At 35.4% G+C, this 27489-nt stretch overlaps 1 protein-coding gene across 4 annotated transcripts in view; it reads right to left on the reverse strand.

The window, feature by feature from the left end:
• Positions 1-27489, reverse strand: part of HNF4G (hepatocyte nuclear factor 4 gamma) — a 131328-nt gene that overhangs the window by 16794 nt on the left and 87045 nt on the right. For 3 of the 4 annotated variants that reach the window (XM_085021212.1, XM_021089183.2, XM_021089184.2), the window contains 3 exons: positions 8295-8466; positions 4188-4282; positions 915-1021 (listed from right to left, as the gene is read on the reverse strand). In XM_085021212.1, coding sequence (XP_084877338.1) covers positions 915-1021; positions 4188-4282; positions 8295-8440 — 348 coding nt within the window. In that variant the 5' untranslated portion in view covers positions 8441-8466. Of the gene's footprint in view, positions 1-914; positions 1022-4187; positions 4283-8294; positions 8467-11590; positions 11785-27489 lie in introns of those variants that run through there. The other variant, XM_021089182.2, reaches the window with a different exon arrangement.

Raw genomic sequence — 27489 nt, forward strand, 5'->3', positions numbered from 1 at the left:
CACTTCCTAAAAGTTTTTATACATTTAATTTTTGACCATGTGTGCATATGTATATGTCTTCCTGGAGTATATATAAATTTCCTCACAGCTCCTTTTAGGGCATACTCAAAATGCTTTATAGGACCATCAAGTAATCTTCAAGTAATGATGATGATAACGGTGATTAACCTCATCATATTACCCTGGTATTATCCAAAATGAAAGTAGTTGCACTGACTCATTATGGGGCCTGATTAATAGTTAGCTATTTCATAATTTGCTTTATATTAGAAAAATATGATTAACATTTCAAATAGGGGCAATGCTAAAGTAAACGTTCTTCAAGTTTTCTTTATTTGATTCTTCAGTGGTTTGTTTTTATTTATTCAACTGTTCACCTACATGTTTAAACTTTAGAACTGATATTCTCATTGTAGAAATGTAAAATAATAAACTTTCTCCTGTAGTTTCTGAATTCTGGCTCTTCCTTTAAATATCCATTTCCAAAGCAGGTGCCAAGGTGAGCTCTTGAGTCTAGAGGTCATTTTCAAGGAAGGAAGCTCTGATGATTTCTCAATACCCCCAAAGCTGTGGGTAACTAATTTTCCAGATTCAATCAATAAAACAAGATACTGCCCCTAGGGCATTGGGCTACACATTAAATATTTTAAATAGACCTTGTAAACAACTTTTCTTTTAAAAAACTTAGATTGAAATGCACTTCATTTTTCCATTTAAAAGATAGGAACTTGCCTGTGAAAGTCAAAAGTCAGTCAAAGGTCCAAGTAATATTTTCAAAGTAAAACTCTTAAATTCACATAGATGTAATTTATTATAGTAATGAGCATATTTGAATGAACTTATATCATTTTAACATCATGCCTAAACAAACAGCTGATTCTATCACGTAGGGTTGGATGCTAGTGCAGCAATACCTGGCGAGACCGAACCTCTGCCTGTGCCAGTGTATTAATGGAGGGGATATTGCTGCCATCGAATGTGCTTCTTCTGGTGCTTATTCTGTCACGCTCATTTTGCACAGCTAGGGGAGAAGATCACAGCATCTATTAGTCGGTTTTCTTCAATACATGTCAAAATACACAGTGTGACATCCAAAAAAAAAAAAAAAAAAAACGTAGGGTGAAAAGAGAGAAGAGATATTTCTACAAGACTTTGGGACGGGGGTAGGAGGCAGGAAGAAAAGTATGACTGAAGATATTTTTCATTCTGTACCACTTTTAAAGTAGAAAGAGCCAGGCTTGTCACTAGAGCTCATAAAATATTGCCTTTGGGGACTTTATGGTGGCACGCGTGTTAGAAAGTGTTGGATCAGCCAGTTCAGCCATGCTGTATCTTTACTAGGATGGTTTTCCATTCTCTCTGAGTTAATGATACCATAAGATAACTAGAGGAAGAGTACTGCCTGTGAGATTGACCAGGTCAAAGATAAGAGTGGATTCACTTGTCAGAAAATGTGAGTCATACATTTTGAAACTCCCATTTTTCTCTCGCTCTTCTAAAACACTAGCAAAAATGGAAGGTAAATTTATTTTAATTAGGGTTTCTTTCAGACTGAGATCTCATGATCTCTTATGAAACAAGGTCCTCGGGACAGTTTACAAATACCAATAAAGCAAAAGTTGCAGCCTCTAGGGGCCTCTCTTGAGAAGACTGAGATTTGAATACCAGCATTTTGGAACAATGAAGAAATATTAACTATTATATGAAAGTCTTCTAAGAAAGATACGGATCTACGTGTTTCAGAAAGGAAAAAAGAATAATGTGTATCTCCCAATTTTGTATTACAAACTACATTTTTAAATATAAGGAAGGGGGATACAAATTTGAATGTTTGTTATATATAGAATAATGTAAGTCAGATGTCAAAGTTGTATTTCAATATATGAGGCAAAATTATCTTCTCTTAACCAAAAAGTATGAAAACAAAGTATGTAGCCCCTGCATTATTTATTTTAATGCTCTACTCAATTCACCCAGAAAGACAAAACTATTGGAATTTCTTTCCGTAGTTATTTTTTTAATTAAAGAAATGTACCAATTCCTATGCTAAAATCTACTACCTAACCAAAACTTACTGTTACCTATCAACTCCATTAAGCTGAAAGAGAAAATACTACTCTTGCCTTTAAGAGTAATCTTTAGTTTGAGGGATCATTAATATTTTATTTTTAAATCATATTTACTGGTAGCTTACTCCTTCTCTGTCTGTCTTTTTAAACATATACTGTTATTGACTTTCAGCCTAAATAGACTTATTTGGAAATATTTATATGGAGATAAAAAAATTAAAATGTAAGCTATGCCTTTATCAATTTCATTTATGAGATTAATCTTTAGAAAAACACTAAAAGATATGGTGACACATGTAATCTTGCTATTACCATTTTTGACATAAAAACATATTTACATGTGTTTCGATATAACTAACTTTAATATTATGCTGTAAATAAGAGAAATATATTTATTTTGAAAGCTAAAAGTCATTTCCTCATCTACTTAGGAAAAATTAATGCATTGTTCTATGAACAATATAAGATGTATTGTCACTATTTTTCTTTCTTTTAGGGCCACACCTGTGGCATATGGAAGTTCCCAGACTAGGGGCACCACCTACACCCTACACCACAGCCACAGCAATGCCAAATCCTTAATCCACTGAGTGAGGCCAGGTGTAGATCCTGCATCTTCATAGACACTAATCAGGCTCATAACCACTGAGCCACAATAGGAACTCCCAATTGTCACTATTTTCAAAAATAATCTTATTTAACAAATTGTAAAATTCTTATTAAAGGAAATACAAAATTGTGATTTGTTTGTACTTTTGTAGAAGTGAAACAGAGGTTCAAGTAGAAATGGATAAAGATGACCGACAAAGTATGTAGTTAATCCCATAAACTACCAAATACGCCACTAGAAATAAATCATTTTGAAATGAGAAAGTGTTTCTCCTTTAATTTTGTAAACTTCATTTTGCCTTCTTTTTTGAAACTAGCAACTGAATAAAACTAATGGAATTTTTGTCTCTTGAAAATAATGAGCAACAAAAGAAATTATGTTTAAGATATACTCGATTTTTCTTTTTTCTTTTTTCTTTTTTTTTTTTTGCTTTTTAGGGCTGCATCTGCAGCATGTGGAGGTTCCCAGGCTAGGGGTCTAATCAGAGCTACAGCTCCACGTCACAGCCACAGCAACGCCAGATCCAAGCCGCGTCTGCGACCTCCACCACAGCTCACAGCAATGCCAGATCCTTATCCCACTGAGTGAGGCCAGGAATCAAACCCGCACCCTCATGGTTCCCAGTCAGATTTGTATCTGCTGCGCCACAATGGGAACTCCTGATTATTTTTTCCAAATCTGCAGTGTAATGATTTTCTCTAACTTATTTTAAATAGTGTGTGAAATAGTTCTGAAAAATATCTATTTGTATCTGATAGCGACAGGCACAGGCATGTGGCAAAACTGATAAGCACGAAATCTTATAGCGGCTCTTCCCTGACAAACACTTAAATGTGCTGAACACTTTTGTTGCTAAATTAACCATAGTTATACTGTCAGAAGAAGTATATTTGATATATTCTAAATGAAGTATATTTGATATATTCTAAACGAAATTAGCGCACATTAAAATAGAGCATCTAGTCTACTGTCTCTGTCCTGAATAGAATATAAGCTTCCTGAGAGGTGGAGATTATTTTGTTTGTTATGTTTACTATTGAAACCTCAGCACCCAGAACAGTGTGTGGAAAGCAGACGGGCTCGATAAATTTGTGAAATACATAAATGAATGCATGAAAAGTCAATATTCACTTAATGCTTATGAAATGTATAAGACACTTACTGAGAATAAAAAGCGCATTTAAAATGCATTTATAATTTCATCCTATTAATATATTTTGTCATCTATCTTTTGGACAGGACAGTGAAACATTTTGTAGACAATAATTTTAATGCCAGGAATAACACAGTAATGGTCAGAATGGTGTCAAATCAATCACAAGGTAAAGACTGGCTCCACCACTTACTAGTGGGTATCAGTGTCCCTGAGTAAATTCTTAGTCAAGGAACTATAGATTCTCCACTGATGAAAATCATAATTCATGTAAAGGTTATTGTGATTAAATAATAATGTATGTATAACATTTTTCACCAATTATGTTCATTATCATTATGTTACATGTTATTACCTTCTTTTTTCATTCCTGCTCTAAAGCACTTTCTTAATCGACAGTATCTACATTGATTCCTTTTGTCTTTGTCAACAACACATTGCCGACTGAACCTATAATATCAAACAAAGATACATTAGTCTGCAGAAAATTACTACTTATCAAAAAAGCAAAGTGTAAAAAGTATGGTCCATCTTGGGTCAGTAGAAAGAATATATAATGATAAGAATATATGATTTTTCTAATCTCATGATCAGCATGTACGTGGAAATACAAGGATTAATTCTGGTGTCGTTCTCATAATAAAAACAAAACTGAATATCTCACTTTTGGTCAGTATCCATCATCATTTCTATCATGAGCCATGAAAGCCAAACCTAGCTTAAAAATCTTTGAAATACAAATTCTAACGCTTACTGCTAAATGATTTCAGTGTGATGGAGAATATATCAGAACTTCCATTCCTCTGAACTTTCATGCTTTTCTCTGTTTGAGTATTCTTCTATTAATTTTACCTCACATTAATTGGAGTTTAAATTCTAAATGACATATCAAGAGGCAGTTGAATGCAGCATTCAGAGTATAGTCTTTGCACATTAGGTACCACTTCACACCCACTACAATGGCTATAATCAGAAAAAACAGACAATAACAAATGTTGATGAGGATGTGGAAAAACTGGACCTCTCACACATTGTTGGTTGTAATATAAAATGATACAGTTGCTTAGGGAAAAAAAGGTTGGCAGTTTTTCAAAAAGTTAAACGAGAGTTACCAGATGACCCAGCAATTCTACTCCTAGGTATATACCCAAGAGAAATGAAAACATATGTTCACATAAACACTTGTACACAAATGCCCATACCAGCATTATTCATAATAACTAAAGAGTGGGGCCAACTCAAATGCCCGTCAGCTGATAAGGAGATAAACCAAAAATGAAAATAAACCACACAAGGAAATGTTAACAATAAACATGGAAGTGCTAACACATGCCGCAACACAGACGAGCCTTGAAAACACCATTATAAGTGAAAGAAGCTATATACAAAAGGTCATGTATGATATAATTTCATTTGTATAAAATGTGCAAAAGAAGCAAATCTATAGAAACAGAAAGTAGATTACCATTTGCCTCATATTGATGGTAAGGGAGTCGGGGGGAGGGCAATGAGTGAATATGAAAGGGTACTAAAAGGTTTCCTGATGGGATGATGAAATACTCTTTTTTTGTTTTTTTGTTTTTTTTTTTTGTCTTTTCTGTCTTTTTAGAGCCGCACTTGCAGCATATGGAGGTTCCCAGGCTAGGGGTCTAATCGAAGCTGTAGCCACTGGCCTATGCCACAGCCACAGCGATACCAGATCCGAGCCTCATCTGTGACCTCTTGGCAATGCTGGATCCTTAAGCCACTGAACAAGGCTAGGGATCAAACCCTCAACCTCATGGTTCCTAGTTGGATTCGCTAACCACTGCGCCATGACAGGAACTTCTGAAATACTCTAAATTGACTGTAGGAAGGGTTGCACAGCCAAATATACGAAAAAACTGAATTGTATATTTTTAAAAAAGGTACAGTCTCTGGAATTAGAACTGAGCTTGATTCCCGGGGTTCACTATTCACTGTCCATAGAACTTAGGAATGTTATTTTAACATTCTAAGTTAACTTATAATTGTAAAATAGGGAGGACTTGCCATCACAGGTTGTTAGGTGAGTGTAATAAAAAGACTTTTGAGACCAGCAAAACTTAAACTTAAAATACCTTTATGCCCCTAAACTCATATCTATATAATCTTTTCCAAATGGAAAATCATAGCATTTGCTTAATACAGAAGAAAAATGTAAAGAAGGCTAATTGGCAGAGGTATTCATAATGGGAATGCGGGAAAAGCAAAGCCATCCATATTATAGATGTTGTTGGAATTTTTTTTTTTTTTAATTTCTAAAAGTCCCAGGAATTCCACAATGGCTCAGCAGTTAACGAATCCAGCTAGTATCCGTGAGGATATGGGTTCCATCCCTGACCTTGCTGAGTGGGTTAAGGATCTGGTGTGGCCATGGCCGTCATGTAGGCCAGCAGCTACAGCTTGGATTGGACCCCTAGCTTGAGAATTTCTATATGCTGCAGGTGCAGCCCTAAAAAGACAAAAGTAAATAAATTAATTAAATAAATAATAATAAACTTCCCAAAGTCCGAACCGGGACATTCCATTTCCACTTTTCCCATTCAAGAAGGGTGGAGATCTTGTGCTGACATTATCTGACCCTTAAAAGTTGTTGCTGGATTGAGTTGCTTAGAGGACCATTTTTCATACATATTTATTTCACCTTCAACAGACATGACTTAAAAACTGTAAAAAATATTCTTTCCATGTTGGTTGGTATTTATTTTGGTTATTACTCTTTGAGAAGCACTCAATACTTGATGTAATCACAGAGAAAATGCTTTTGTTGAAGGACGTCCACTTGATCGACTTTATACCTCTAGAATTTGGCTGTATATAAAAGCAATATTATACTTTTATGTTTGTTTACCAAGAAGGTTTTAAAGTGGGTGATTTGCATTTTTTTAACCTACTTTAAGCTCTCCTAGAAAAATTACTAGAGAACGCTAGTTAGATAAACGGGAGTTATAGATTAACTTTTCCCACACCCCTAGAAGACAAATGGCCTCATACAGTCAGAGAGTTAACTTCTTCCCAAACATCCATCTTGCTCCTACAACCCTTTGGCAATCCTACACATGACTTTCAGAGGCAGGGCAAACACAGATATTTTTCTGTTAAAATCAGTCATTTTTAATAGCCCGTATTTAACATGGATATAATCTGCATTCAAGAACTGTCATTCTGAGCACTCAAGATGAAATATCTAACCCTAAATTGTGTTATGATGTTGACTAGATATTATTTTTTAAAAGCCTGCTAGAGAGTTCCCATTTTGGTTCAGCGGTAACAAACCCAACCAGTATACATGAGGACGTGGGCTTCATCCCAGGCCTTGCTCAGTGGCTTAAGGATCTGGCACTGCTGTGAGCTGTGGTTTAGGGTGCAGACGCTGCTCAGATCCTGCATAGCTGTGGCTACGGTGAAGGCCAGCAGTTGCAGCTCGGATTTGATCCCTAGCCTGGGAATTTCCATATGCCATGGGTGCAGCCCTAAAAAGCCAAAGGGAAAAAAAAAAGTCCACTAGAAACATGTGATTCATGCAATAGAGTTAAATACATTTTAGAGCAGACATTAAATTCAATGGCAAAAATTGTGGCATGAAAAATACATTTAAGGAGTTCCCGTTGTGGTGCAGTGGTTAACGAACCCGACTAGGAACCATGAGGTTGCGGGTTCGATCCCTGGCCTTGCTTAGTGGGTTAACGATCCGGCGTTGCCGTGAGCTGTGGTGTAGGTTGCAAATGCGGCTCAGATCCAGCATTGCTGTGGCTCTGGCGTAGGCTGGTGGCTACAGCTCCGATTCGACCCCTAGCCTGGGAACCTCCATATGCCGCGAGACCGTCCCAAGAAAATGGCAAAAAGACAAAAAAAAAAAAAAAAAAAACCATTTAAAATTTACAACCAAAAATTTCATTTTCTTCATCAACAGCAACAAGCTACCAAAATCTTTTGAACTTTCAGAAATTTGTTTTAAAACTCAGGATGTGAGGACACTGAAAAGATAAGCAACATGCAGAAAAATACACTCATTGCAAAATATTTTAAATACAGATTTATGTCTATTGGTATACGAACAGAAGAGGTGGTAAAACAATAAAGAAACACAAGAGGCAAACACCAAATTTCAGGTAATAGTTACCTGTGGAAGAAAGGGGAGGAAGAGAAAGTGACAGAGGAGGTGTCCACTAGAGGCTCTGACTATATTAGTCTAAATTGGATGGTAAGTACCTGGGTTTTTTTTATGTACGTTTTATAAGTTAAGACATTTCATAAAAATGAACCACCCATATGAATGCATCTGCATACACACCCACACATCCTCCCTTTTAAGGTAGCTTATAAATTCTGTTCTTAGAGTTACAGAAATACGAAAGCTCTAAGTTTTATTCCCTTCCTCCCGCAGGACATTTTGAAACACCTCTGCAGATAACCTTCCCGGAAGGAGCACTGCAAGTACCTGCAGGAATAAACGTGACTCTTGCGTATGCTGCGTCTGAAGAAGCCCTTGCACCCATCACAGCTTGAGGCCCCGTAGTGCTTTCCTGTTGCTCTGTCACCACATATGGCACATAGACAGTTGACACCGTTATCCGCGGTATTCATACTTGTTGTCTCTGGGACAGAACTCTCTGTTAAAAACAAGAAAGAGTAGAGTGCAAGTTAGTTCTGGGGATATCATACTTAAATTATCCTACTAATTATTCATAGGGGCAAAACAGTCCATTTCCTGGCTCCTTGGAAGCCTCACACCAGTGCTCTCCTTTCAACAACTGGTTGCTCCTACCAGTCTCCATTCCAATCTCCCCACTCCCATTCCTGAGGATTAAACCTTGGGACACCACAGGGGTCAGACCCCAAATCCACTCTTTCCCAGGGGAAGCCCATCCAGTCCCATGACATTACATATCATCTATATGATGAAAAATCTCCCAATTTTTTATCTCCAGTCCTGATGTGTGCCGTCGGTATCGGCCTGAAATGCTCAAATACATATTTAACAACTTCAATTTGAAGTTTGCTAAGAATTGGATATTAATGTATTAAAAATAGAACTCTGATTTTTTTTTTTTTTTTTCCTCTCTCAGAGCTCGTTTTTCCTTCAGTTTTCTCTAGTCAGCCAATACTCACCTATGGCCAATAATCTCGGAGTCTTCACTGATTCTCGCCTTCATTGCTTATATCCAAAATAAGTCAATATTTAAAATATGTGTCGAGTCTACGACTTTTCACCCTTTTACCACGGCCACACTTATCGAATCTGTCATCTTTCCCCTGGATCACAGACGTAGCTTCTCTACTTCCACCCTATTCTCCTACTGTTTACTCCTCAAAGCCCCCAGTGTGCTCTTGTCATAAGAAATTCACATCATATTAACTATATGCATCCAACCCTTAGTTACAGAATAAAGCCTACACATCTTGCCCTGGCCTTTAGAGCCCTGAGTGAAAAGGCCCTCCTCTCACTCTCTGGCCCCATTATCTGGTAGTGCTTTCATCCTATTCACTTCTCTCCAGTAATGTTGCCTCTTTTTTTATCCCCCCCCCCGCCCCTTCATTGAAGTCTGTCCTCATTCCAGAGACTTTACACTTGTTGTTTCTTCTGCCTGGAAGGAAAGTTCTTCCTCAAGAATTTTTTGAGATGGCTGTTTTCTGCTCAAATCTCACATTTTCTGTGAAACATTCTCTAAACACGCATTTAAAAGGGTTATCTTTCATCTGCCCTTCAAAGAGAACCTAAACCCTCCTTATTTTTTAAACTAACAACTTCATTGTCTAAATGACATTATGCTTTGGTCTATTCACTTATTACCCATTTTTCCCCATAGAATATAAACTTCATGATGTCAGAGGATTTATCTGTCTTAGTCACCCTTCTGCCTTCCAGATTTTAGAACCACACCTTACACACAGTGGCACTAATTGTTGTGAAGAAAGAGGCTTCAGAACATCCACATAGTTATTTTTTACTTAAACAGTTCTTAAATTAGTTACTGTTGTTACTACATCTTTGTAAATATGTATTCAAAAAATATTAACTATATAAGACTATATTATAAATAATAATATAAATATAAAATTTCATTATTGTAGTTCCAATATAAAAAAGATAAAATCAAAGACTGTCATATCCTAATTACATTCTATGGTAATACATGTATTCTACTCACTAATACTTCTGAGCTGACAAATATTGTCATATATAATTTCATAAAGTTAAAAAATCTTCAATAAGAATATCTTTAAGGCTAATCATGTGATTATAGATTACAGAATTTCAATGCTAGGAATTTTTATTTTGGTAACAAAAACAAAATGGATATTAGAAATATGGTAGTTAGAAGTGTTAAGGATTGATTGTGTTCTGGAAGATTACATGGAAACACACAAAAAAATTCAACTCTTGCTTCCAGTTTAATGTCATATTTACATGTTATTAACAAGAAACGTACACATTATTACAAGAAAATAAGTTAGACCACACTGGAATAGCCACATAAGTCAGTTGTTTTAGTAAATATTTATGGTAGATCTGTCCCTATTATTTAGTAATCTATAGTCTTTAAAAAAAAAATCCTTGAGTCTACTGAGGTAAATACTCTATTAAATACCTCTAGCCAAGTCTAAACATGAGGATTCAAAATAGTGACTTGCTAATAGTTGCACTACAAATTGATTTTAACTCCCTTGCTCTAAAATTTCAGGATTCATTTAAGCATTTAGAGAACTCTTCTGACTAATAATTATTGTTTATTGTAAATATAATAGCTGTAGTAGTCACTGAAATTGTACAGCATAGTAGAACATTAAGATATCTTTATTAATATGTATAATTAATCATTTTGTTGTACAGCAGAAATTATCACAACCTTGTAAATCAACTGTATTTCAATAAAACTTTAAAAAATGAAAGAAGTAAACTTTTATCTTTTTATAGTACAAAAAAGATATCTTGATTACAAGATACATTCTCAGTCCTGAACATACAAACACATATAGACAGACACTTTCCAAAATATACATAATTAGTAGGTTTCAGGAGTTTTAATAATTGTATCTAATCTTGGCAAGCTTTTTCCTTGGGAAAAAAAATCTAAATTCAAAGTCAAAAGTAAACTGTATTCTATAAAGACATGAGCCCTAAACAAGTCATGTCATTTAAAGTTAAAGTGTTACAGTAGATGAATGCCGAGAGCTTTGTGAGGCTAAACATTAGCTTGTCAAGTGTGGTTATAATATAAACCTTTATTTATTTTCATATTTGTGTTCAGTGCAAGAACTTGGTAGTAATTTTAAATACAGTTTCTCAGCAGCAGCAGTTGAGAACTGGAATAATGAAAAGAGGAGGTAACCAGTTAAACTCCCCAGTGTGCTAAGGAAACTTTTCCATATGTCATTTTAAATGTTGCATAGAAAATATACTTTACAGCCAACCTTCCAATATTACTTATTACTGTGATTTACAGTAAATAAAATAACTTTTGAAACTACTCTTTCTACAGAACTGGCCCATGACAGAATTCCGAGGTTACTTTATTACGCATAACTAAACTTTTTCTATCTCAAACATAAAATAGCCATAGCATTATTAATTTAAATTTTGTGATGAAGTGCAAAAGCCTCAGATTTGTGGCCTTAAAAAAGCAAGCCCTGAATTCCCCAGCAATAAAACACGGAGCTACCACCTGGGAAGCTCAGTTTTACTTCTCTTGTTATACTTACTTTTCTTTTATCTACCAGCAGATGAGAACTCACCGTTTGAATTATATAGAATCTGCATAGTTTCAAACTCCAAAGTGGTGTAAGTTGGGTCCAAAACTTCACTGTAATTTGCCATCTCCATGTCCAGTATCGGTTCCGATACCCTCATCATTGATTTAGAAACACACATACAAGTGGCACCACAGGCCCAGAGTGTGTGATGGCTGTTTGGCCTTCAATCTGTGAGTGATAATCCAAAGTTAACTGTAACTGAGTGACTTATGTGCTGCAGTGGGAGGAGCTGTAAAACTGTAAACTCCTTCAGCAAGCCATATTCTGAGTATTTCTTTTGCTTTTATGGCATGCGATAGCAATTCCCTGTGATAATGCTGGAATGCTTCATGGAATCACCTTATCTGAAGTGCTTAGTGGACTAATATGATTTCCTAAATTGATTTCCAGTAGACAATAAATGATGTCATTAAAAGGATTAAAAATAGAAAAGAGAACATCTCTGGTTTTGAACTGTAATTAGTGCATGATTTATCCCATTTAAGTGGCTGCAGTCATACGCCATGTGTTCCAAACAGTGGGACTTATTTACTGTTATATAGTCAAGACTATAAGTTAATACTTAACATAAGCACTTAATAATTTCAAGTTTTCTTACCCATACACTAAAGATAACTTTATATTGAGAAAAAGAGAATTGGTAATTTGAAATGACAAGGATATATTCCAGTAGGAGCCTGGGCATAGCCTTGATATGGCATAAAACATAGTCTCTTAAACTATCAACCTATGAGTCCGTGTCCCCTGCATGTTTAGAAACATCCCAAGGGCAGAACCAGGACAGTTGCTAATATATTTCAGGCATTCAGTGAATAATTGTTACATGATAAGGTGTCATTTCTTTTTACTACTGATGCCAATTACAGTCTAGGCATTAAAACAAAATAAAATTTCCCTAACATGTGTGGATCTACACATTCCCATCATCAACTTTCTCCTACCTAACATTACTATATCTTTTTTTTTTAATATTAGCATTTTGTCTTTTCTTCTTTTTTCATTTTTTAAAGCTTTATTGATGTATAGTTGATTTACAATATTGTGATAATTTCTGCTGTACAACAAAGTGGTTCAGTTATACATATACACATATCCATTCTTTTCAGACTGCTTTCCCATACAGGTTATCACAAATGTGGGGTAGAGTTCACTGTGCTATACAGCAGGTCCCAGTTGACCATTCCTTCCATATACAATAGTGTAGCACATTGTATCTTTTATGTGTCTGTGTGACAAGGAGCATTTAGAGTGCGGGGAACATTTAGGAGATAAGATTCAGAGTACATTTTATTTCTGAGAATATGCTTATTGATCTTATCTTCCAAGAAAGAAGTTCAGCCACATTTACATTATAAAGTCAGAATTTCATTTTCCACATTTGTTAAAGATTACTGCAAGGTAATAGTTCCCATTCCATTTCTTAATACCAAAAACCTTGTGGCTATTGTACCTTAGAAATTATTTTATTGGAGTTCCCGTCGTGGGGCAGTGGTTAACGAATCCGACTAGGAACCATGAGGTTGGGTTCAATCCCTGTCCTCGCTCAGTGGGTTAAGGATCCAGCATTGCTATGAGCTGTGGTGTAGGTCGCAGACACAGCTCGCATCCGGCGTTGCTGTGGCTCTGGCATAGGCTGGTGGCTACAGCTCCGATTAGACCCCTGGCCTGGAAACTTCTATATGTGGCGAGTGTGGCCCTTAAAAGAAAAAAAAAGAAAAAAAAAGAAAAAAAAAAGAAATTATTATATATTTCATCTGGGAAAACTGGTCTCTTAAACTCAAAGCCATGTGAAGAATTGTGAAAATAACAGCGAGAGTCATTTTAGCAGCCAGAGTCACTACATCAAACGGTAATCATTGAAATAGTCTTCTTTGCCTTCATAGTCTGTAGCACTCTTAATTGTAAGGATAATATACAAGGAATACATTTTAGGGGCTGATTTTCTTTAGAAGGTCAACTGTGGCTATTCCATTTTCTAAGGAGATAGCAAGCAAATCCTGTGGTTTTCATTTGCATGAAGTGGTTCCCTTTTGTGGTAAGGTAGCCTAGACCTGTTGTGTTTCCTGCATGAACCAAAAGAGTGCATTGTGCATAGCCCACGATCTTTCTTGTAGTGACCAACCAATGCTGAGGTATGTTACCAATGGGAGTTTGCCAACAGAAGGAAAAGGAGAGAAGGAAAAGGTAGAGAACCATTCATTTCTAAGTCTGCACAACACTAAGAGAAATGTGGCTATAGTGCAGGAGAACAATGCTGACAGTTTTGTTGGTTTACTGCATTCTGTGCCCATGGGTGGCATCACCATGAATCAGGGCAATACACTTGAAGGTAGAAGTGGCTTTAAATTCATCTCAGCACAGCTCCTCCAGTAGCCACTAGCAATGAATCAGAACTGGCTTTCAGGATGAAACCTGTTTCCCAGCCATGTCATTGCAAATTATTTCTTCATTTTATCGAATAAAAACTCAAGACTTTCCAGAAGACACTGCAGACCCAAGTAGCAGGAATATCTCCTCAAGCAGAAGAAGTCTGTCTTCCTAATGGTATTCAGAGGTAGAAACTCCCACAGAATCCAGTCAGCCTCACTCTAGTGAAGGAAAATTTCTCTTAAGTTTTTTGGGTTCCCTTCAAAAAGATTACAAATTAGAGCAGAAGTCCTCTTATGTTAAATTCTAGAATTGGTAATTTACTGAACTGGTTAAGCAAATAAAATGATTGAAACAGAGAACCATAAAAATGGTATATCCATACTTAATATGTATAATTGCTACTGTTTTGTTAGATAACCAAGATGTTTTATTTGAGTAAGAATCCACTACTTGGAATTTTTCTTTTTTTAAATTGAAGTATAGGTGGTCTACAATGTTGTATTAGTTTGTGGTATACAGCAAAGTGATTCATAAATATAAGAATATTTTAATATATGTATATATATGTATTCTTTTTCAGATTATTTTCCATTATAGGTTATCACAAGATATTGAATATAGTTCCTTGTGCTATACAGAAGGACTTTGTTATTTATCCATTTTATATAAAGTAATGTGTATCTGTTAATTTCAAACTCCAAATTTATCCTTCCCCATCCTTTACCCCTTGGTAACCATAGATTTGCTTTCTATGTCTGAGTCTGTTTCTGTTTTGTAAATAAGTTTATTTGTATCATTTTTTAGATTCCATATATAAGTAATATCATATGATATTTGTCTGACTTACTTTACTTAGTATGATAATCTCTACGTCCATCCACATTGCTGCAAATGGCATTATTTCATTCTTTTTTATGGCTGAGTAATATTCTATTATATTCTGGAATGAATATAATAGAATATTACATCCACTCTTTTTTACCCACTGATCTGTCCATGGGCACTTAGGTTGCTTCCATGCTTTGGCTACTGTAAATAATGTTGCTATGAACACTGAGATGCATGTATCTTTTTGAATTAGAGTTTTCTCTGAATATATGCCCAGGAGTGGTATTTTTGGATCACACGGTTAACTCCATTTTTAGTTTCTTTTAGGGAACCTCCATACTGTTCTCCACAAGTGGCTGCACCAATTTACATTTGGAATTCTTTTTTTTTTCTCTCTTTTCTGCCACACCCGTGGCATATGGAAGTTCCTGGGCCAGGGATCGAATCTGAGCCATATCTGTGACCTATATCACAGCTGCAGCAATGCCAGATCCTTAAGCCACTGCACCAGGCCAGGGACTGAACTGGCAATGCCACAGAGACAAGCCAGATCATTAACTCACTGAACCACACAGGGAATTCCTATTTGGAATTCTTTATTATTTTCTTCCAAAGATCCCATACACTGCTTTTGACTTCCAGTATTTCCTTAAGTGGAAAAAAAAAAAAAATCAAAGTTATCTGTAAAGCAACATGAATACAGAAGCCTTCTAGAATTTTTTTGTATTTTAATCAACTGCTTTTATTCACTTCCAAAATTTCCCTGATTTTTATAAGGAAAGGTGTTCCTTTTAACACTCATGTTTCATTAGATTACGAAATATTTAACTACATTATAAAATGAAATAACAAGAATGAATGGTATCAAGACACTAGATAACAAATACAGTGATCCTTGACAACTATATAAAGTTGATGGGATGGTCAGAGGACACTGCAGTGCTCTTCACAATTACCAAGGTGGAAACAATATAAATGTCCAAAAGTGGAGAAATGGATTAAAAATGTGGTATACAGTGGAAAACTACTCAGCCTAAAAAGGAGTGAACTACTGGTACCTACTACAACATAGATGAACCTTAAAAACATTACAATAAGTAAAATAAGCCCATCACAGAAAGACAAAGACTGTATCATTCCCCTAACATAAGAGATCTAAAGTAGTCATGCTAATGGACTCAAAGAAAGGAATGGTGGTTGCCAGGGGCCGGGGGAGGGAGAAAGGAGGAGTTACTAATTAAACAATTTAAAATTTTACTGAAGCAAGATGAATATGCTTTTTAGAGATCTGCTATACAATATCATATCAGCTGGCAATGATGTATCGCACACTTAAAAATGTGTTAAAAACGTAGCACTCATGTTAGACGTTCTTAGCACAATGAAGTCAAAATATTTATGATGAACTGAAAATGCACAACTTTACTAGTAATCAGAAAAATGTAAAATAAACAATCAATGTTGTTTAAAAGAAAAAAAAAAAAGCCTCTACTTAAGGTAGCCTATCCTAGAAACTAACCAGTATCTTCCACAAAGGAAGCTGAGAAGCTAAATGAACACAGGGAACTGGCTAGGTAGAGATTAGTTAGATTTTCTCCTGCCTTGATTGTAGCATGAAATAACTTGTATTTAAAAATTAATTATACCCTGCCATATGACAAACCCTCTTGCTACTTCTAAAATGAATTAGGCTTGATTCAGAATATTTTTCATTTGCTTAAAGAGGAGTAGGAGAGGACAATGAGGAGAATGAGAAAGAAAATAAATAGAGGAAAGGAAAAAAGAAAAGAGAAATAATTTTAGATATAGTTATGTTTGGATTTTTTATTATGTACCATAATCAAGGCACGTATCATACTCTTTAGTATTTTTAGTGTTTTCCCATTCAATAGTGATTGTGGAATTTTCATAATTCAATAACTTTGATTTTTGGTAAGATGTCACCTGGTAAAATTTATCAAAATAAAATTGTATACAATATAGTTGTATAAAACAGTTATGGTGTTTACTTATGTGTTTTCACATTGAAACTCAGTTATTTTCAGGAATGGGATAATTGCTTCATTAAAAACTTCTCCTGGATAAATTCACTAAGGTTATATTAGATTAAAAACTTAAGCAATTATAAGAAAAAAATGTATTAATTTTATGCCTAGGTGATATAGAAACAATTGTCCTTAAAATGGGACTTGTATTAGTAAACCCTACATTGAACATAAATTTATGAGTAATTTAAAATTTATTTCTAAAAGTTTACTTGGGAGAATCATCAACTATTCATGCTAATTCCTAAGACAGTAATTTGTCATACCTAGCACACATTTTCTAAAGTAGAGATATATAAACTTAATCTACATCCAAAAATATAAATATATGTGGTAAACCGTGATTTACTGAAAATTTCGCTAAACATACGTCACTTTGCAGTATCTGTGCTGTAAGCTGGAAAATGATATTGGTCTTTGGTGTGATCTCATAGTTTGCAGGCTAAAATGTACCTTCTTAGTCCTAGTCAGATCAAATACCTCAGAGAAAAAGACAACATTATTTGTAGATAAAAGGTTAATTTTAAATAGGACAACTAATGTTGTCGAAAAATGTCTTAAAGCAATGGTTTCTTAACTGGCAGGTGAAATATGATATTTAGAGCAACATAGCAAGAGATGAAAACAGCATTGTGTTTAAAGAAGACCACAACTCAATTCACTACTGACTGACTATTTAGGGTAATAGCAGAAACACTTCTATCTTATCTGTAAGACTATTAAGCTTGTTAAATTGCTCTATACTTTATATTTGATTTAATCTTTCCTCTGGAGCATGATTTAAAATAGAAAACAGGATAATAAAAACCAAGATGATTGTCATAAAAGAATTTTCGTAAAAATAATTTGAAATGTTAATATTGAAACAGTGTACTTTAAAGTTTTAGTCAATAAAATTTGTTCTGTAAATGTATTCCTTTGAGATTGCTTTTAATTACTAAAAGTACTATGCTAATCACAATCACATTAGTAGTTTCTTTTGTTTCTGTATTCCATTTTTTCAAGTATGACAATTACACAAAAGTGACCACTGAAAGTTAAATGAAAAGCAATCCAATTCAACCCAGTGCATTTTTCAGTATAAACAGGAAAACATTAAGAGGAGAATTCTACCCAATAAAATGGGTTATTAATTCAAAGCAAAGCCTCCTCATTTCTCAAAAAAAAGTAGTCAATTATTTTCCTTGCTGTCACTGTCTTAACCTAATCATCATTCCTTTTTTGAGATAGAAATCTTGTCTCTTCTCCTTTCTACTTTCAATAAGGGAAAACAAATATATTTAAAAATTAAAACAAACAAAATAGGCATTGGAGTTCCCACTGTTGCATGCAGTGGGTTAAGAATCAGACTGCAGCACTTCAGGTTGCTGTGGAAGTGCGTGTTCCACCCAGGGCCTGGTACAGTGTTGCCACATCTGTGGCTTAGGTTGCAGGTGTGGCTTGGATTCATTGCCCAGTCCAGGAACTTCCATATGCTGGGGGTACCGCCATTTAAAAAAAAAAAAAAAAAAAAAAAAAAAAGGCACTTTAATCTTCAAAGCAAGTTGCTATCACTAATATGCAAAGAAAGAAGTCTGAAATCAGATCTAATGACAGGATTATATCTTCTAAGTGCTTCATAAATTCTCTTTCTTTTTTTCTTTCTTTTCTTTTTTTTTTTTTTTTTTTTTTTAAATTTTGTCTTTTAGGGCCATACCTGCGGCATATGGAAGTTCCCAGGCTAGGGGTCAAATCAGAGCTGCAGCTTCCAGTCTACACCACAGTCACAGCAATGCCGGATCCAAGCCGTGTCTGCGCCCTTAACCCTAGCTTGTGGCAACGATGGATCCTTAACCCACTGACCAAAGCCAGGAATCGAGCCTGAGTCCTCATGGATACTAGTCAGCTTTGTTACTGCTGAGCCAGAACTCCCATAAATTTTTTCTTAAAGCCCAGATTATATATCATTTTTAAATAAACAAAACTATTTTTCCTTGTCCTTTTTTATCCTTCTTCGACCTAGCTGATGATCATGCAACAATTACCAAAATCATATAACTCATTAGGTCATTTAAGCCAAAGTCATTACCAACATTAAAAATATATATTATTATTATTGAAAATACTACTAATCTCAGAACTGGTGGAAAATTTTTAAAATAAACTGAACTTTCATAAATTTTGCTTACAAATTTCTATAATTTCCCTTAAAAATTATACTTTATTCCATAGCTCATTGTTCAATTCATATTGTTTTTCAATTCATGACTATACCCCAAAGAAACAACTTTAAATCCTCATTTTTAGATCCATCGTTTATCTGATCAATGCAAACAACCCCACATTACTACTAAAAAATGCTAATTAAATTGGATACATACAGCACCTTATGAAATAATTGAATTAATTTAGAAATATATAACTTTTTTTATAATACATAGTTTATCTCAGCTATTCTTTCTTTATTTGCTCATTAAAACATCAGACTGTTACTTAAAACTAGTTGTATATAAATGTAAAACCCTAACTAATGAGGAGGGAAAAATGATATCAAAATTAAATCAGTTACAGTTAGGACAGACAAAAAGACTGCACAGCTAAAACCTAAATGTAACCCAGAAAATACTCTGAGCATAAGCTTAGAGGTGATATGAGAAATCTGCATATATTAAACCCACCTTCAAGGTCAGCTGCCTTGTGATTTAAAACAGACTCTCCTTTTCAGATGATAAGGAGCTGATTAGTACTAAATTATTAACTGGAGTATAGATTATACTGGCAAGGAAAATAAAAAAAAAAAAGTCTGGATATAAGGAACATGTTGGGATTTGACAGTCACTATTTCTGCATTTCCTTTTTACAATGGGTATTATCACTGTTGCTACTGCAAACTCAGCAAAGTTAGTCAGAATATTTAAGACTATGGTGGCACTCTGATACCAAAGATGCTGCATTATGCAAAATGAAAAGAAGAAAGTTATCAGTTGAGGCCAGTACTTATTATAGATATGTTCTGAAAGGTATAATGTTTAGTAAAAATAGCAGCAATTCTAGTAAGTTGAGTGCACTGTTAGACTTGAACATTTTGAATGACTGTATTATAATGACTTTAAACTTTTGCATCTGGGAGCCCAATGCATACATACATACATACACATATAGATACATAATGGTTAGTTCCTTTTAAGAAATGTAAGATGTTATACATTCAGTCTTATCATCAAGAACTGCGCAGCATTCCTCCTTAAAGCTTCTTATGTAGATTGGGAGAACAACATATTAATATGACATCTGATTTAGATAAAACTAAGATTTCCATCTCTGTTTAATATAGTAGATATTTGGTCAACTGTAATGTTAAGTATTTCACCACTTTTATGTAAATTTCTTTTTGAAAGATGCAATATTAGTTGATTTTTTTAAAATACTGTGACGAAGAATATCTTTTGGAATAAAAATATAAGACAAATAAAATGACATTAATTTAATTTGAATCAAACATCATAGGTAAGATCATGGCTTTCGGCAAAGTGCTAAGTTTCAAAATCAAAGTATCAGAAGCTATCATCACTCTCAAGCAAGTAATATGGATTGCTTAACTTCTCACTCATACATTAGTTCAGTGATTCACAAGTTCTGCTGAATATCAGAATCATCTGGGGAAATTTTAAAGACCCCCATAGTCCAAGTGACATCAGTTGCCAATTACACTAGAATGTCTGGGGGCGGGAGTCAGATATTAGTGTTTTTAAAAATCTTTAGGGGATTCCAATGTGCTGTAAAGTCTGGAAACTATTGCTTTAAGCTCTAAGTTCTATGAAGACAAAGATTTTATATTCTCTTACTTATCAGTGTGTCTTTAGGGCCTAGAATAATGTCTGCCGTATGGTAAACACTCCACAAATACTTAATGAATGTGTGAATAAAATACATAGGTGAATAACTTAGAGTGTGGCATTAACATTGAGCAGATAAATACATTGTATGTCAAGCACATTCTGGGTAACTGAGTATTTCTATATGAACAGAGAAATTTCCTGCTCTCATGAAACTTATAATACAATAGTAATAATTGATATCTTTACAAAGAGGTGGATAATTGAACCATTGAGTTTCCACTGGATTCACAAAGCTGAATTGAGAAATTCAATGTCTTATATATTTAGTCCTTGAAACAGTAAACTTACTGGTCTGTAGGTAGGTAGAAAGAGGTGCAAACTTTCCTTACTCTCTGATTCTTAAATGCCTATTTTAATTTACATTGTTTTTTATTCTTAGATATTTTGGTGGGAAGTTGCTGCAAACACTGAATTAGCAGGTACTGAACCTTCGCTCCTAGAAGAAATATGGCATTAGGTTCCTATGAGCCTCTGGTCACAATATTTTCATCAGTGAATCAATTCATAGCCTTGTTTTACGTGGATTTCATTTAAAGACCCCTTATTTAATGACTATATTTTTTAATTACCACAATGAGATCATAATGAAAACAGCATTATAACTCATGCCTGAAGGAAGCTTAACACACATTTTCTCTGTAAGGCATATCACAGCCTTCAGCAATTAGGAACATTAGACAGTACTACACTTGGAAGTGATTTTATTTTTATTTTGTTTTATTTTATTTTGGCTGTACCTGCAGCATGTAGAAATTCCCAGGCCAGGGACTGAACCCATGCCACAGCAGTGACCCAAGGTGTCTGCAGTGACAACACCAAATCCTTAACCCTCTGTGCCACAAAGAAACTCCTTGGGGGTCATTTTATTTTATTTTGTCTTTTTGCCATTTCTTGGGCCGCTACCACGGCATATGGAGGTTCCCAGGCTAGGGGTCTAATCAGAGCTGTAGCCACCGGCCTACGCTAGAGCCACAGCAACTCGGGATCCGAGCCGCGTCTGCAACCTACACCACAATTCACGGCAACGCTGGATCATTAACCCACTGAGCAAGGCCAGGGATCGAACCCTCAACCTCATGGTTCCTAGTCGGATTCATTAACCACTGCACCACGATGGGAACTCCCTTGGGGGTCATTTTAAACAGCAAGATCACCAACAAGAAGCACAAAAATAAGGGAAACATGGCACTAATTATGTTGTGAAAAGGACATTCATTTACAAAACAGAGCTGAAAGAAGAAGGCGCTGCAGCTTTATTTAAACTCAAATGAGAACATCATCATGGAGCAACTCAAACTTTTTAAATTGCTAAGCACTGCAAAAGTGTTTTGGGTATTGATTTTGGGGTTAAAAATAAATTTTAGCAAACAATCAAATTCATAAACACAGAATCTAGAGTTCCCGTCGTGGCGCAGTGGAAATGAATCCAACCATGAGGTTGAGGATTCGATCCCTGGCCTCACTCAGTGGGTTAAGAATCTGGCATTGCCATGAGCTGTGGTGTAGGTCTCAGACAAGGTTTGTATCTGGTGTTGCTGTGGCTGAGACATGGGCCAGCGGCAAGAGCTCCAATTAGACCCCCAGCCTGGGAACCTCCATATGTGGTGGATGCGGCCCTTAAAAGACCAAAAAAAAAAAAAAAAAAAAAAACACAGAATCTACAAACAATGAATGATCTGCTATTTATACACATACACATAATTATTGCGGTTTTGTTATGCAATAAAAAGAAATTGGCTGTGATAACCTGTTAATTACATTTTGATGCAAAATAAAAACTTTTTGAGAATTACAAAGTCCATTGTAGTTTATCAAATATACACATATTTTAAAAATTTCTGTGTTAATTTGTTACAGCACTACCAACCTTTAAAAAAATCTGTGGAATATATTTCTGTGCTTAATATTTGAGTTAAATGTAAAGAAAAATCCATTCTTTTTTTTTTTTTTTTTTTTCTTTTTAGGTTTGTACATTTTCGTTGAACCAATCTCCAAATGCTTACCAGTCATTCTTTTTTGCTGTTGTTACGAGAAACTAAACAATAACTTTTCAGTTCCAGGGCTTTCAAAGTAAAAATCATATTTCCAAATCTTTGATTTAAAAAAAAACCTTCAGGAGTTCCCGTGGTGGCGCAGTGGTTAACGAATCCAACTAGGAACCATGAGGTTGCGGGTTCGGTCCCTGCCCTTGCTCAGTGGGTTAACGATCCAGCGTTGCCGTGAACTGTGGTGTAGGTTGCAGACGCGGCTCAGATCCTGTGTTGCTGTGGCTCTGGCGTAGGCCAGCAGCTACAGCTCGATTCGACCCCTAGCCTGGGAACCTCCATATGCCGTGGGAGCGGCCCAAGAAATAGCAAAAAGACAAAAAACAAAAAAAAATTTTAAAAACCTTCAGGAGTTCCCGTCATAGCTCAGCAGAAACAAATCTGACTAGTATCCAGGAGGACGCAGGTTCAATCCCTGGCCTCACTCAGTGGGTTAAGGATCTGGCATTGCTGTGGCTGTGGTGTAGGCTGGTGGCTGCAGCTCTGATTTGACCCCTAGCCTGGGAACCTCCATATGTGGCGGGTGTGGCCCTAAAAAGACAAAAAAAAAAAAAAAAGATATTTTAATGTTTGCATAAACTATTATCATGAGCCTACACAAGAAATGAAAAAGATGAGTAGCAATTGGTATCACTGATTAAGTGTGATTTTCATTCTAAGTTTTGGGAATATAGAATTATTTCAATTATGTAATTCTTCTGTGCTTAGAAAAAAGTATACTACTGTTTATTTATTTTTTATTTTTATTCTTTGCTTTTTAGGGCCTCGCCCACACCTTATGGAAGTTCCCAAGCTACAGGTTGAATTGGAGCTACAGCTGCCAGCCTACACCACAGCCACAGCAACGTGTCTTCAACCTACACCACAGCTCATGGCAAAGCCGGAGCCATGGGTTTGATTCCCGACCAACTGAGCAAAGCCAGGGATCAAACACACATCCTCATGGATACTAGTCTAATTTGCTTCCTCTGCACCACAACCAGGACTCCCTTGTGTTGCACTTTAAAATGTTTATATTTCTATATCCTTCTCAAAAAATGTATCCCACTGGCCTTCTTTTAACTAGAAAGTTTAAGCTGTAAGCTATTCTTTTTATTTTCTTCTTGAATCTATCTGGGAAAACTTCAGGAATATTTATTTCCACAGCTTTAAAACTGGATCTGATCATCACCAATATTTATTCTTTTGGACTTGAGTATGTTCTACTATTAATTCTTATTTTTCCCATTAAAAAATTGTCCATGTCTAAAATATTTTATTTATATTACATATTGCTTAAGATAATACTTTAAGATTTGGATAGCAGTAAACTTAAATGAGAAAAACTTGCCATTCTTTACATTTAATATTATATGTGTTAGTATTTTACTCCACTTTAAAATTATTCATACAGGAGTTCCCATCGTGGCAGAGCAGAAACAAGTCCGACTAGGAACCATGAGGTTGCAGGTTCAATCCCTGGCCTCGCTCAGTGGGTTAAGGCTCCGATGCGGCCGTGAGCTGTGGTTTAGGTTGTAGATGCAGCTGGGACCCCACATTGCTCTGGCTGTGGTGTAGGCCAGCAGCTATAGCTCCTATTGGACCCCTAGCCTGGGAACCTCCATTTGCCGCGGGTGCAGCCATAAAAAGACAAAAAAATTAAAACATAAAAACAAAATTATTCATACAACGATTTACCTAAGATACTATCAAGTTATTTTTAAAATTATAATGTTTATTGAAAATATTAATTTTATGTTATTTGTAAAATTCAGCTACTTTTATAGGAAAGCAAATTATGTTAGGAAGAAAAATAAATAAGAGAAGTTATTTGGCAGACAAAATAAGCAAAAAGACATGGTAAAAGAGGAAAGAGGCACAGAAATTTAAAGCACTAAATGAAAGTGGTCATCATTTAAAAATTTACCAAGACTTATGAACTTTGGCTATTACATTAGTATGACATCCATTAAAGGAATAGATGGTCCTAAAATCATAATAGTGGAAGAAGGAGGTCTTACATAATGTATATAACTATTTCCTATATAACTAGTATTACTGAGCTCTTTATACATTTCTAGCATTCTGCTAAGCTATTATCCTATTTACTATCCTATATCACTATTTATTTATATCTATCAATTGCAGATATTTAGTATTATTTATTATACTACTATACTAGTATTATTATATTATTATACTATTTACTATATCTTTATATACACTATTCACTATTTATTTTATTATACAGTTTACCAAATCTTTACACTATCCAAACAACTATAAAATGTAGATACTACTTTCCATATTTCAGAATAAAGGAGATCAAAGATTAAATTATTGCATTGCTTCACTTATTCAACAGCAACAAAAAATGGACAGACACATTGATGTCTAAGGAGGAAGAAAAAAATTCAATAGAGGAAGTAAAATGAAATCATAAAATATGTTTAATTTAGCACTGAGAGGCCAGCAATAGACACAAAGGGAAACAAAACATAAATGGAACAAATAGAAAACAACTAGCAAAATGGTAGATCTTAATGCAGTCATATCAATAACTACCTTAAATACAAATAGTCTAAACGTTACAGCTAAAATACAGAGATTGTCAGGTTGAATAAAAAAGTAAAACACAAGTATATACTGTCCATAGGACATAAATAGGTTAAGGGCTAAAAAAAAAGTTTGAATAAAAAAGTAAAATACAGCTATATACTGTCTATAGGACATAAATAGGTTAAAGGTTAAAAAAAAAAAAAGAAAAAAAAGTTTTTTTTCTTTTTTTTTTTTTGTCTCATATAGGGCTGCACCTGCAGCACATGGAGGTTCCCAGGCTAGGGGTCGAATCAGAGCTGGAACCACAGGCCTGCTTCACAGCCACAGCAATGCAGGATCTGATCTGCATTTGCAACCTACACTGCAGTTCAGGGCAATGCCAAATCCCACTGAGCAAGACCAGGGATTGAACCTGCATCCTCACGGATGCTAATCAGATTCGTTTTCACTGAGACATGATGGGAACTCCAAAAAAAGTTTTTTAAAAAGGTATATTATGCTTTTATTACGTAAAATAAAACCGTATTAATTTTGGACAAAATAAGTTCAGAACAAGGAATATTATCAGGATTAAAGAAGGCCTTTATACAATAATAAAAGAGTCATTCTTGCTCTCTCTCTCCAAGACTCCACCAGAAAACTGTTAGAGCTCATCCACGAATTTGGCAAAGTTGCAGGATACAAAATTAATACACAGAAATCGATGGCATTTCTATACACTAACAATGAAAGAGCAGAAAAAGAAATTAGAGAAGCAATCCCGTTTACCATCACATCCAAAAGAATAAAATACCTAGGAGTAAACCTACCTAAAGAGACAAAAGACCTATACTCTGAAAACTATAAGACACTGATGAACAAAATCAAAGATGACACAAATAGATGGAAAGATACACCATGCTCGTGGATTGGAAGAGTTAATATCAAAATGACAATACTACCTAAGGCAATCTACAGATTCAATGTAATCCCTATCAAATTACCAAGGACATTTTTCAGAGAACTCAAACAAAATATTTTAAAGTTTATTTGGAAGCACAAAAGACCTAGAATAGCCAAAGGACATCCTGAAAAAGAAAAATGGAGGAGTTCCCGTCGTGGCGCAGTGGTTAACGAATCCGACTAGGAACCATGAGGTTGCAGGTTCGGTCCCTGCCCTTGCTCAGTGGATTAACGATCTGGCGTTGCCGTGAGCTGTGGTGTAGGTTGCAGACGCGGCTCGGATCCCGAGTTGCTGTGGCTCTGGTGTAGGCCAGTGGCTACAGCTCCGATTGGACCCCTAGCCTGGGAACCTCCATATGCCGCAGGAGCGGCCCAAGAAATAGCAAAAAGACAAAAAAAGAAAAATGGAGCTGGAGGAATCAGGCTCCTGGACTTCAGACTATACTACAAAGCAACAATCATCAAAACCGCATGGTACTGGCACAAAGACAGAAATATAGATCAGTGGAACAGGATAGAAAGCCCAGAATTAAACCCATGCACCTACAGTCAACTAATCTATGACAAAGGAGGCAAGAATATACAATGGAGAAAGGACAGCTTGTTCAATAAGTGGTGCTGGGAAAACTGGACAGCCACATGGAAAAGAATGAAATTAGAACACTCCCTAACACCATACACAAAAATAAACTTGAAATGGATTGAAGACCTAGATATAAGGCCAGACACGATAAAACTCTTAGAGGAGAACAGGCCACACACTCTCTGACATAAACGACAGCAACATCTTCTCAGGTCCACCTATCAGAGTATTGACAATAAAAACAAAAATAAACAAATGGGACCTCATCAAACTGAAAAGTTTCTGCACAGCAAAGGAAACCCTAAACAACACAAAAAGACAACCCACAGAATGGGAGAAAATTTTTGCAAGTGAATCGACAGGCAAGGGATTAATCTCCAAAATTTATAAACAACTTCTGCAGCTCCATACCAAAAAAACAAACAACTCCTTCAAAAAATGGGCAGAAGATCTAAACAGACAGTTCTCCAAAGAAGACATACAGATGGCTGAGAAACACATGAAAAGATGTTCAGCATCACTCACTATTAGAGAAATGGAAATCAAAACCACTCTGAGGTACCACCTTACACCAGCCAGAATGGCCATCATCCAAAAGTCTACAAACAAGTGCTGGAGAGGGTGTGGAGAAAAAGGAACCCTAGTACACTGT

This window comes from Sus scrofa, chromosome 4 (genome assembly GCF_054392235.1).
Source record: "Sus scrofa isolate SSC_HxYL_T2T_F1_AM1 chromosome 4, Sscrofa_HxYL_maternal_Yorkshire_Landrace_v2.0, whole genome shotgun sequence".
NCBI lineage: Eukaryota > Metazoa > Chordata > Mammalia > Artiodactyla > Suidae > Sus > Sus scrofa.